Below are 12,195 nucleotides of genomic sequence, written 5' to 3'. Positions count from 1 at the left end.
CTAGCGTAGACAAGGGTGGTGTATTACCTCCGGAAGACAGGAACTGGGGTTCACATCCACCAAAGCAGAGCTGGTTTTGTACGTTGAAAAGAACAGAGTCAGTTAAAGAAGCCAAAGTACATACACCAATTTACCCTGGGTAACGTTGTAACAGTGCCCCTTTAATGCTAGTGTTAGCTCACCAGAGTAAAGGTTCCTTGTTTCTGCTCAGGAATTAGCAAGTAATCTTAGTCTGTAAGGTAACAGCAGGAACAAAGTCTAGTCACTCTCTGAAAGGTGTTTTGTACGCCACATACCCAAAAACATTGGGCTAACAGCTCCTCCTGCTCATAGGGCCACTCCTGAGACTACTAATGGAAGAAAGAAAACCAACACCTGCAATACAGATGCAAAAGGAACCTGAGCTTCCCAGAGTCATGTCATATTCAAACTCCTACACCCAGAAACAACTAAAAAACTTCAGGAATTCATACAGCTACAACTGAGCAATGAGTATATGTCTTAAAATGCATCTAATTCTTACCCTAGTGAGAAACATCACTGCTGAGATCATGGAGACAACTAATATATCAAGTTTGCCAGCAGTCATTATTTTCTTGTACTACAAGGAGATGGTATTTCTGTCACACGTTCATTGGAAGCCTGCAATCATCATGTTACTGGATCCTGACCTTTCCAAAAGGGTAAAAATCCACTGCTTACATTTTCAATGTGATGCTTTGGCTTGGAGAAAAACCGATTTCAGAACTTTCAGCCCTTCTGAAATCAGCTGTTTTAGAGCCAACTCATGTCAGCACAAACTGATTGCTGTGACAAAACGACCAAACTGGGTTTTCTCCTCTGCTAACCGAGTTTGCCGTCTGTACTCGAGTCTACGCAATCCAAGATTGAGGGGGTGTGAGCATAATTGGTTTCACATTCCAATTCTGAAGCATCTTTCCAGACAAAGAGCTGTCATGCAGTCCCAAATATGCAATCTCCATCCCCACTGGATATCTCCAACCTCAGCAACAGAGCAGGAATTCCTCGAGCAATCTCCTGCTTACTTTCAACCTCTCAGAACAGCAGAATAACAAGGAGATGGAGGAGCCTCGAAGCCAAACCTTTCTTGTTTCAGCCTATTTTTCTACTGCAGCCACACACACATGTATGAACACATCTGGTAACTGTGCATGTACATTGGCACATACAGACTTTGAGCCAGAACAGCTCATAACAAAACCCTGTGAGTTGTATACTATGCACTAGTGCTCCCCCTATAGAAAAACGTTACAGCTTCCCTCTGCCTGAAGGAAATTGCATCCTATGGTCAAAAGAGTTCAAGCAATTTGATGTAACCCTGCTGCACGTTACCTGATTAAGGCCATGAAGATGGGGGTCTTGGCAGCACCTACCACATAAATATGGCACACAACCCGAGACGTGCTTTGATACACTACAGCAAAAAGGAACGCAGCATCTGTGTGATTAATACTGGTAATAACATCCACAGGTGGAAGTCGGACAACTTTGTAAATCACACACAGTTCCATTGCTTAATTATGTCTAATAGATGTAAAAGTAATGGCTGCACTTCATAGGCTGTCATTTGGAAGACAGGACAACTACTCAGACAGCTACTTTACTTAGTGGAGACTTGCAATTAACCACAGAAGTGCCCTAATATAATCACTATCATAGCACAAAAGTTCACTTGCAATTACTATTTCAGTAATTCTCTAATTACTATCCCAGCATTAAAATAAATGAGAAGGCAGCAGCATTGAATGAGAAAGGCCATCTTATTCCAGCTGTGCTCATCCAGTCCTACTGGTCTCGATAAAAAGCAACTACAGCATATTTAAAGCACAAAGAAGGAATGTCTTTTTAGTTCTCTGATATAAACTGCCTACTGTTAGCATATGGCTTGGATCAATGTGCTACCTACCTGTTTCTATAGGATTCCAATAGTTCTCAGCAAGTTCTCCACTAAGAATAATCAATATTTAACCACGTGTGACACGAGTGCCCCCCTTCCTTACAATACCTACATGAAGATCCAACCAGCTGCCAGCTTCTACATTCACTGCCATGAGTTTCAGAAGGTTTGAACTGACTGCCACCTAGCGACATCAACAGCAGGAAGCCTCAGAAACACTGCCCATAGGATGCTTGCAGTCACCTGTCCTAGAGCTGAAATGAAACCGTACATTGTGAGTTCCATACAACATTTGTTTCTTGTGTTTTAAATTCAGTCAGTAAAATCCAACACATTTTCAGGTTAGCTTTTCTGTACACCATATGAGCCCATAGGAGCTCACTTTACCCTTATCACAGAAGCCAATCCACCCCATTGGAGCTCATCCAGACTGAAAGCAACTTCCAAATCTTATCACACACGGAAAAAGGTGAAGAGAAATCAGCATACTTAAATATTTCTTTTAATTACAATGACACGTGTAAACTCATTACAAGTATTTTTATCGCTTGGAACTCTTCAGGAATATCTTGGGTGTTTGCCATCCTGCAGGAGGACCTTTCAAACCAGCTCTTTTCCAGATGCGCTCCAAATCTTTCTCAAATTTTGCCTAAAACAGAGGAAAAAAGACAGAGAGAGAGAATGGCAACACCTCAGAAGCAACACTCAGGTATTCAGATGCTCAAGTGCCCCACTTGGAGGTTCTATGTACAACATGTAAAACCAAGTATCAAAATACAGCAAGCCATAGGAAACGTATTGAAGACACACAAGCACTGCCTTCAAAATACACTTCAAAAGGCAACACTGTATGAGAATATCCACAACTTGAATGAAAGCCAACATCCTTTCTAATAAAGGAAGAAAAGGGTTCTATATAGAAACAATATTAAAGTCAACAGGGTATGAGCAAGGTGGGTAGGAAATTAAGATTAAACCAATCTCCCTGATGTAAAATAGGCATGTGAATTAATCTTCTGCACAAACATGAGTTCTTCCCTATTAGTCACACATCTTTTTAAGTTATTCACACCCGGAGATTATCACATGCAGCTGGTAACAAGCACAGAAAGACTCTGAATTAGGTTCTGAGAATGTAGAGGTAAAACTCAAATCAGCAAATCAGCCAATACTACTGGGCCAGTAAATCCTGAATTCATTTAGGCTGAATTTCTCTGCTTTCCCCTATGTTAATTCCACCTAAGATCCAGCACCTGAATAAAGGAAAGGGTGAGCACCTGTACCTTCAAGCTGAGCTTACCTGCCGTTTCTTCTTGCGCCCTTCCTTTATCCTCCTCCTCACAAACTTCCTCCTCTTCAACAGCTTTTTGTACTTGTGGCGATTCATTTTCCGTCTGCGGATCTTCAACACGTTCTTACACTGCACCGTGTTGCTTGGTGTCCCTTCCCCTTCCTCCACATCAGCTCCCACATCACATGGAGGACAGTCATATCTCTGCAGAAGCCCAGAGCCCACTTCTTCTTCCTGAGCATTACTGACCTCTGCTTTAGGAAGGGAGTATCTGACTGTCAGCCAGCTTTCTAAGGGGCTGATGGAAAGCTTCCTGGGGACCAACATCTCTTCCAGTTCAGGCTCCAGCGTGTGCCACTGCTGAGGCTGGGCTCCATTCTTATTGGGTGGCTGCGTGCAATAGTTCACAGATGTGGAATGACAGCAGAGAAAGGAAGACACCGACCTCGGCAGAAAGTGGCCTTTGAGAAGCAAAGAATTGCATTTAAGAGGCAGAATTTTCACAACAGCAGCACTAGAAAACTCAGTCATAACAACAAAGGAAACTGCCCAATTAACCCTAAAGACAAACGAGCTCACCTGCAACTCGTGAAGCCTTCAGCAGCCGGGCAGTCAGCTGTGATAGCAACATCTCCACCTCATTCAGTCCAACAGACCCAGGAACGACTGTTAAAATAAAAATATCGAGGTAATGAGGCAAAACGTGCTATTTTTACACTTGAAAAAGCACTATATGTAACCCAGACCCTGTTGTTTCACTAATTCCACTGTGCTGGATAATGACAGGCCCATAAACGCTGAGGTAGCCGAGTTTTAGAGATAGAATGAAGCTTTTATTACTTCACATTTAAAACACAGGCAGCTCCAACCCAATCCCGGCCCAGCTCAGCACCACAGCGTCATTACCACAGCGAGCAGCGGATCGGGGCTTAAGCTGTGAGGAACCGAGCTACTGCTCGACCTCACCGGGAGCCCATACCGACACCACAGCATCTCCACGACCTCAGACAGAGAAAATGGCCGATACCGAGATACAACTCTCCCTACAACCGAACCGGGCTCCGAGCTCCAGGCCTCGGCCTTCCCTCAGGCCCCCGGCCGCCATCACTCACCATCCCAACCCGCTTCCTCTCCAACTTCCGCTGCCCGCCAGCACAGCGCCCCCTGGCGGTGTCCTCCAGCACAGCGCCCCCTAGCGGTGTCCTCCAGCACAGCGCCCCCTAGCGGCAGCCGCCGGAACAACCGCGTGGGGGCGGTGGGAGATGTTCTAATGCATCTGAATGAAGGATGCTGCACCCCCATCCTCCCCTTTCTGTCCTGCTCTCACCCCCATTCCTCCACCTCAATGACCTGTTTGTGCACTCAGAGGGGCAGAGTCAGCAGGGAATGGAAGCACAGACCTTTAGCTGAGCTGCCCCAAGCAGAGGTCAGACACAACGTGCTCCAACAGCTGCAGCAGGGATGCACAGCCCGGTCAGCAAAGAAAGGCTGCAGGGCATCTCTCCCTCTGTGCCCTGACGTGTATCTGCAGGTGGCTGCTGTCCAGGAACAGCCACACCTGCTTCTCTTCTTCTTCTTCACCTCTTTGTATTTCTGGGTACGAGAACCACCATCTTGGCACAGCATGAAAGGCGTCATCAGCTGGCATAGAGAAACCAGCCCAGCACTTCAAAGAACGCCTTGCTTTTAATCCTTCCCTCAGCCAGAACACCGAGATCTTCTCACCGGCTGCTTTAGGTGTTTCAGACCAGAACAAGGCTCTGTCTCAGCTTCAGGTATGCTCCATTCACATCAAACCATCTGCTCCAGGTTCTGCCTAAACACACAGCTATCTGGTCAGAAAACAGAGGCTTATACCCACAGCAATGAACTGAAGTAGCTCATTAAACAGACCATTTGATTAAACAAGACTTTATTGAAGATGCTTGCAGAAGTCTATGTACAAAACCACATTCCCACCCCGAGATCAGGATGCTGATCGCCCACTGGGAACAAAGCGATTGCCTGGTGCTGTGAACCTGAGGACACTCAGATGTACCAAATCCATGGAGTTATTCAGGTCTGGAGGAAAATGAAGGACCTTATCCAGCACAACCAGGCTCCAAGAGCCCGTGCTGGCAGGGCAGGCTGCTGGTTTGGCTTTGGAAGCAAAGAGGAACCAGCCCCAGATTTAACCTGTGGTCTTGAACTGATGTTAGTTGAGCACAGTAGTGTTGTCAGGAAGTGTTAGAAACAGAACAGTAGCAATATGAAGGAAGAGTAAACCTTTCTGCATATACCTGGGGAGGGGATGGATATCAGACTGGCTATTTCTATGAGAACCTAAGAAAACCCTGGAGATGAAGACAGTAGTTGATGCAGGTTGAATAGTGACTGACATGCTGTTTCTGTGTTATATGATGTATGTCTACCATGGTAGAGTTTCCCCTTGCCAGTCCAGGAAGGAACCATTTTCTTTTTCACCAAGACGGTCCAGAACAGAGAGAATACCAGGGATGGCTTCTTGCACCTGCAAAGGAGCCTGGAGAGCAGATTGAGGTTGAGTTATTACCGAGCATAAAAGAGAACACAATCAGCTGCATGTAAGGAGTTACTAGTATCAAATGGGACCATTCTCCTGTTGCACAGTGTGCCCATACAGTGCAACAAGTTGTTAGTCAAGGGTGGGAACAAGGGATTTATGCTTTGCTATTCGTGTAGGGATGTCACTAACCATGTTTCCTCCCATGTCTGTCTGAACCCAGCCTGGATGCAGAGAAATACAGAGAATTCCATCTGATTTCAAGTCTGCAGCGAGACATCTGGTGATCATGTTCAGTGCAGTCTGGAAGAGGGGAAACCATCTATTAGTATATGCTGCTTTTCACAACCTTTCAGCAGGACCTTAAGCCAAACTAATTGGCGTCTCCCTTCCAAGATGCCTCCTGACAAGTCAATTGGTGATAGCAGTGTGATGGTAACTCATCCAGGCTTTGTGGGGCCTTCATTCTCAGGGGTATCTCTAAGGGAAGCATTGTGAAAGCTCCACCTCTTAAATTTATTGCCCAAAGATGAAACTAAGTCACTAAGGGAGATAAACATTCAGTTTTGGTTTTTTTTTTACTTCTGATCAGGAAAACAAGCACATTAACAGCTTATGAGTAGGTGGTGTAGATGAAACCGCAAGTCTAATCCTGACAGTTCATTCCAGCTCAGTGTCTGGATGTGACAGAACCAGCACTGTGATCATCTTAAGCTCAGAGTGGCCTTTAACTCACAGACCTGCTCCCACACAATGAGCACAGCCCAGGAACCAGCCCAACCTTTGCTATCCTGTAGGGGTAGACCTTGAGGAACATCTCATTCGCCTGGACGAGTTGCATGGAGGCAGCAAGAGAGGACATATTAATAATAGCAGCTCTGTGGCAGCCCATTCCTGTGCTCAGCTGAGCTGCCTTCCTCAGAAGGGGTAGAAAAGCCTGTGAAAACAAGAGTTGGTTTTAGTTTGGTCACTTTGCTCTTGGTCCATTTAAGGCATGACATACTCTTGAATTCTGCTCTGTGTATAACTGCAATACAACTCAGTTCCATCAGCACTTGAATGGTGATGACCATAAAGGCAAGCAGGCCATAGGAAACATATCCATAACAGCCAACTATAAGCAGCAGTTTGCTCACCTCCCAGCCCAACCTGTCCACCGAAGTGACCTCATACTAACTAGCTTTAAATAAAGAGAAAGATACCGGATAGAAAGCCATTGCTGCTCTCCTAACAGCACAGCTCTAAGGTGATAAAACACTTGGGTTACGTGCCCAGCTCACCAGTGTCAGGGCCTCTGCAATGCCATCAATCATGTTTCTCCCAGTTCTTACCTTAGTGACCATCAGTTGGGCAACTGTGTTGGTTTCATAGATGGTGAGCATTGTCTCTGCTGTGACATCCTCCAAGGAGGCGAGCACGTTGATGCCAGCGTTGTTAATGAGGCAGTTCAGACCTTTGTCTCCCACTATTTCTTCCACTTCTTTGACTACTTTCTTGATGCTGTTTTCACAGACCACATCTGCACAGAGGAGCCAAGAACAGCCACGGTGAGCAGCAAAGTGGTTCAGAATGCTATCGCTATACAGCAGGTGCTAAACCAAAGTTAAAACACAACAGTGAATGGGGACAGTTAGGCAGCAAACAAGGCTGGAAACACCACACTCAGATTTACACAGATTATATTCCCTGCTGTTATCTCAAGATGAAGTTATGGATCTTTCCAGCTGCTGGAGGTCATACACAGCTACTGACCGTGCAGAGATTTCAGATGCACTCACCTGAACTTGCTTCTATTTAAGCCTTTTACTCACCCAGCTGGAGGAGCTTGATATTGCTGTATTGCTTGCTCAGCTGCTGGAGCTCCTAGGAAGAAGAAATGATTTCTGTTATCTACTTTGTCTGTCTGTCTGTGGCAATTACGAAGCAGTTCGAGACCTGCACCTCCAGAACTGATGTGTACTACTATAACTGCACTAAGGGCAGCAGCACTACCTTGTTTCAGAGCAACAGAAGCTCTAAGAGCAACAGAAGCTCTAAGAAAAGACTCCTTTGCCACTTGGAGATGCTTGGGGGCTCCGTGTCCTCTCATCACATCTTTTATCTCCATTGATTCTCTACACGATTCTCTTCAGGTTTGTTTAGTAAACTTGCTCTCCCCACTGCAGCCAACCTACAGCTGCTGTCGGGCTTGGAAGGAGAAGAAGCCAGAAGCACAAAACCAGCAGATGTTCCTTTCCCTGGACAGGAATAGTTCTGCCATGTCAAGGTCTGCCATAATTATGCAGCTCTGGACTGTCTGCTGTACTTCAGTTTGACAGCACCAATTACGATCAGCTCTAGAAGTGCTCTGGCTTCCACAATGTTTTCATTTCTTTATGGTCGGATTGCTTTGCTGTCAGAGCAGAATAAACTACAGCTGTGAGGCAGCAGATAAACCTCCCCTTTGCTAAAAGGCCAGAGGTGTTCTGTGCCAGTGAGAGGGTCCTAAAGCGAGCCAGCAATACCTTCAATTCAGAACTCCAAAGGCTGTAGCATTACGCCTCCCCTGGAGCATCAACACTGCAATTGCTGCATGTAAACCAGAGTTAAAATTCAATAGTTTTTCCATTTAGTTAATTACTGTGTTAATTTAACGGTGACTCCCACTCCAGTGGTTTAAGATTCACAAAAGCAGCTTCCGGGTGTAATGTTTGCTTGGATAGCTTTGGTCTGCAAGAAGTACAGAGCTCTGATGAGAACAGGAGTGGAAAACCCAGCTAGGAAACCCAAAAAGCACATGAAAACCCATCCCTCTCCCTGCTGTGCATAGATGGGAGGGCCATGACAAGTCTATGGCAGCCTGGACAGCCGCTTGTATTTAGTTATGGTGCTGCAAAAGCTGATTTAAAACAAACAAGCTAATGAAGCAAACAAGCAAAGCACTCAACACCAGCCCCATGTGTTCAGTATAGCAGCTCTAGGAGGTGTTTGGTACCCGAACAGTTACCCATGAGAATCAGCTCTCAGAGATTCCAAGAAAAGAGGGAAAAAAAAAACCCTTAAAACTGTGATTAACATCTGTTGTTTCCTGCTTGCTGATTTTAATTCCGATTAACAAAGAGTCAGCCTGCTCCAATTTCAACAGGATCCTCTGGCGCTGAGGCTCCAGATACAGATCCATCAGTGCACGGATTGTTAGGCTCCAATCAGGGTGTTATGTTGCCTCTGTCATTTAGCAGGATTTACTTTGCCTTCTTTATGGAAGCATTATTCACCCTGCTTACAAGTCATGCAAGGAGCCTGGCTGTTTGCAGCTGGCAAAGGGGATTCAGTGCCCCTTCCCACTGCCCTGCTGGTGCTCCAGACAAAGCCAAAGCACTTCAGATTTGCCCATGTATCCCTGAGCTGGGCTATCCAGTATCACAGCACGCAGCCAATTTGCTGTCAGATTATGGAAGAATTCACACCAAGTGGCTGCCGACTGCCCCCACAGCCACAGCAGGATGTACAAACCACTGGCGTAAGCCAAAATTAGAAAGACTTTGAGAACACCACCTTCCTGATATAGCAGATTTGTTACTGGAGGGCTGCTCCAGAGATGGCTCAGCTGGTTTTGTCCATCTGGAGCGCAAAGATGGGACATGAGGGTTATTTTAGAAGAGATTTGTAGCTGCCTCTGCTCAGCACCGGAGCAACCCAAGGAAAGGCAGATCAGAAGCAAAAGCTGGGCTGGAGGAGCCCAGCACGGGACTTTTCAGGGAGGGGCAGCGGTTATCTCCATGTGCCTGCAGGCCTGCAGCATGTTATCGTGTGATCTTAGCCCATTTGTTAGGCAAATGTTCTGCGGAGGCCACCTAGGAGGTATGCAGCGCAAGAGCTGGAGTTATTACAGCTGCCAGCAGCCTCGCATGCAAAAGCTTGCAGCTGTTCAGCCTTATCCCAGGGTTAGCGGGCTACAGGAGATGCTGCTCCTTGCAGTAAGCAGAGTGAGGGCAGGCTCCTGTCCAGCCCCTTGTCCAAAGTCAGGTCCCTGGGGTGCTGCCTGGAAGATGCTCTTGGCACACAGCTGTGAACAGCACTCGCTCTGCTCAGAGCCCCTCTGGCTCACTCCCCTAGTAGGGATGCGCTGCTGGGTATCGTCCTTGAGATGAGTGCTGGATTGGCCAGTAATTAAGAGTGTTTAATCATTTTTCCTCTAAAATCCGGCCAATTCTTGTTTAAAAGGCTGTGTTTTTTCGTTTCTGCTTTTTCCATCCCAGGATTTCAAGATCTGGCAGCAGAGTGAAGCTTTGTCTGGGAGAAGGAAGATAAAAACTACCTGCCTTTTTTAACCATACCCAGTCCAGCAATGTTACCCAGCTGGCTGCAGCTGTACCCACTGTATGGCTCAGACACATCACTGCTTGCCCCAGCAGCGGTCAGAGGCTTCGTGCCAGCATCAGCATCGCAGATGAGACAGATAGCAGTAGGGAGACCACAATACCTTCAGTAAAGATTTCCCTTCCTTGTGGAGTTTCCAAACCCATCTGTTAGAAATATGCTTTCAGCCGGCTGCACAGCTCTCCACTGATGTGCTGCCAAAGCACAGCACATGGCTTAAAGGTCCTGACAAAGAACAAAAACCCACCCTGAGCCCCCAAGGACAACTCCAGCTTCGAGAAAACCCCAAAACCAAAACAAACCAACCCAAAGTAAGGATGCAACCGTGTGGCCTGATAGATCCCCATTCGGGGTTACAAGAACACAGCCCTGTTCCAGCTTCCTGCCTCCAGCAGGCAAAAGCTGCCAGAAACTTTCCAGGTTTCTCTTGCCTTAAGCAAGCAGTTGCCCAGCCTTTCCCAGGCACCACGCTATGGGAAGGCTGTTCATTCCTTTGTCTACCAGAGCTTTTTTGCTCAAGGTCTGTGTAATGCTTCCTAGGAAGCTCTTCCTACTGAAGGAACCAGTGTTGCTTTTTCATATGGCTGATTCAAGGCCGTGACAGTGGGAAAACGCTGCCGGACAGGAGGGCCAGCAAAAGCAGCTTCAAAGCAATAGGATCAAAGCATAGGAAGGTTTCTATCAAGGTCCCTGCAATTTGGACCTTCAAGTGTGCAGTCAGCAATAGGAAATCTGTCTGGGACCTGAAGGAGGTCACAGCTAACAGCATGACCACAAGTAAAGGTTGGGAGCTCCCATAATAGGAAGGTAACTCACACCCATGCTGCAATCACAGTAGGTCCATTCAGAAACATACCTTCAGTGCATGTTTGTGCTGCATTGCTGGCTCTGACATAGAGGAACAGAAGGAAGATGACTTCCTTCACCTTCCTAAGCACCTATAGAGCAGCACTGTCCCTGCCCTGTGCCATCACCCTGGAACAACAGGAGTCCTTATCCCAGCTTTAGTAGCTGGATGATGCCAAGAAGGGGCTGAAGCTGCTCAGAGGTGAGCAGGCTGATAACCTGCTATCAGCTTAACCCCACAAGATGGGTTGTTTGGTGTCCTACATATGACAGCCTGCGGATAGAAGACGGCTGCAAACATACTGCTGCTATATTGCAGAAGAAAAGGCAGGTAAATGAATTCCCCAGTGACACACAGCAGCAATGGGCAGAAGGCACCGATCCCTGCCCAGCCTAAAGACAGCATCTAAATTGGCTTCATCCTTACTGCAAGTCCAGCAGGGAACGGGAAAGAGCACGAACGAGCAGCACAGAAGGGACGGGAGAGCTGTAAGGGGTAATCCCGTAAGGGATACCTGTAAGGGATACCCCAGGAAGGCTCCTGGGGCAGCTCCCATCTCCAGCTCCGCCCGACGAGCCGCTCTGCCACCTCCCTCCGGCAGCAGCGCCGCCGTCCCGGAGCCCCCCGCATCCCCGGCTCCATCCCGCATCCCTCCCCACCGGGTGCCCCCACCCCGGGACTCAGCCCGTCCCTCTTACCTGCGCTTTATCGGGGTATCGGCACGTAGCGAAGACCACCTCTGGGGATGGATCTGCAGCAGCGAGCCCCCTCACCAAGCCCAGCCCGATGCCGCGGCTGCAGCCGGTGATGAGCACGGAGCGGCAGCGCGGCTGGGCCATGCTGCTCGGCTCGCTCTGCTCCCACCGCTGCCCCACGCGGTTCTTAACCTGCACCGCTCACAGCCGGCACCGAGCCCCGGATCCGCCCCCCCAGCCCCGCCCGGCCCAGCACAACCCAGCGGGCGGCCCCGAGGAACTGCAGATCGCGGGATCCCCTTCGCTCCCCGCCCCGGGATCATTATTTGCCCATCTGCTGCACCAAGATGGATAATGGTGAGATCTCTGCCCCAGCAGAACAGAAGCACTTCTAACCGGTAGCAGCTCAACCTCCAGCTCGCTGCCATGGGTGCCTTTACAGCCCGGACCAGCACGACCTGACCATTGATCCTGCATTATAGGAAACATCCACAGTCCTTCTGTGCTATATAATAAAACCCTTTATGCTCTGGCAACGCGTTCCCAAATAACCTATTGCTGATC

The 12,195-nt window shown here is 47.8% G+C and overlaps 2 protein-coding genes across 7 annotated transcripts; both read right to left on the bottom strand.

Moving 5' to 3' along the window:
• Positions 1-140: 140 nt before the first annotated feature.
• On the bottom strand, positions 141-4,862 carry AURKAIP1 (aurora kinase A interacting protein 1). Of its 6 annotated transcripts, XR_004309458.1 has the most exons (5): positions 4,610-4,862; positions 3,789-3,875; positions 3,219-3,670; positions 2,408-2,567; positions 141-2,172 (listed from the first exon to the last, which is right to left on the bottom strand). XR_004309458.1 is itself a non-coding variant. In XM_015882168.1 (4 exons), the coding sequence occupies exons 1-4, from the start codon at positions 4,845-4,847 to the stop codon at positions 2,460-2,462; spliced, it is 885 nt and encodes a 294-aa protein (XP_015737654.1). In that variant the 5' UTR covers positions 4,848-4,862; the 3' UTR covers positions 2,399-2,459. The 6 variants fall into 6 exon arrangements, 5 of the variants coding, with proteins under 5 accessions (XP_015737654.1, XP_015737657.2, XP_015737656.1 ...); XM_015882168.1 differs by lacking the exon at positions 141-2,172 and having other exon boundaries at positions 2,399-2,567; XM_015882171.2 differs by lacking the exons at positions 141-2,172; positions 4,610-4,862 and adding an exon at positions 4,322-4,526 and having other exon boundaries at positions 2,399-2,567.
• Positions 4,863-5,104: 242 nt separating this feature from the next.
• LOC107323276 (C-factor-like) lies at positions 5,105-11,874 on the bottom strand. The gene is made up of 6 exons (XM_015882175.2): positions 11,635-11,874; positions 7,542-7,593; positions 7,062-7,249; positions 6,512-6,667; positions 5,923-6,033; positions 5,105-5,730 (listed from the first exon to the last, which is right to left on the bottom strand). Exons 1-6 carry the CDS (start codon positions 11,773-11,775, stop codon positions 5,617-5,619), a joined length of 762 nt encoding a protein of 253 aa, XP_015737661.1. The 5' UTR covers positions 11,776-11,874; the 3' UTR covers positions 5,105-5,616.
• Between the last annotated feature and the right edge of the window lie 321 nt (positions 11,875-12,195).

The sequence above is a fragment of the Coturnix japonica genome, chromosome 21, assembly GCF_001577835.2.
Source record: "Coturnix japonica isolate 7356 chromosome 21, Coturnix japonica 2.1, whole genome shotgun sequence".
Lineage (NCBI taxonomy): Eukaryota > Metazoa > Chordata > Aves > Galliformes > Phasianidae > Coturnix > Coturnix japonica.
The sequence above is the reverse complement of the archived record's forward strand: the minus strand, read 5'-3'. Positions and strand labels throughout refer to the sequence as shown.

Excerpts from the sequence above, each read along its gene's own strand:
- LOC107323276 (XM_015882175.2), bottom strand. The coding sequence starts at position 11,775 with ATGGCCCAGCCGCGCTGCCGCTCCGTGCTCATCACCGGCTGCAGCCGC. Across the intron at positions 7,250-7,541 it reads TATCAAGCTCCTCCAGCTGG|ATGTGGTCTGTGAAAACAGC; the intron begins GTGAGTAAAAGG and ends TCCTCTGTGCAG. Across the intron at positions 6,034-6,511 it reads ACCCCTACAGGATAGCAAAG|ACTGCACTGAACATGATCAC; the intron begins GTTGGGCTGGTT and ends CCCCTCTTCCAG.
- AURKAIP1 (XM_015882168.1), bottom strand. The coding sequence starts at position 4,847 with ATGACGCCTTTCATGCTGTGCCAAGATGGTGGTTCTCGTACCCAGAAA. Across the intron at positions 3,671-3,788 it reads GAAGGCTTCACGAGTTGCAG|GCCACTTTCTGCCGAGGTCG; the intron begins GTGAGCTCGTTT and ends TGCTTCTCAAAG. Across the intron at positions 2,568-3,218 it reads GGCGCAAGAAGAAACGGCAG|GCAAAATTTGAGAAAGATTT; the intron begins GTAAGCTCAGCT and ends CCTCTGTTTTAG.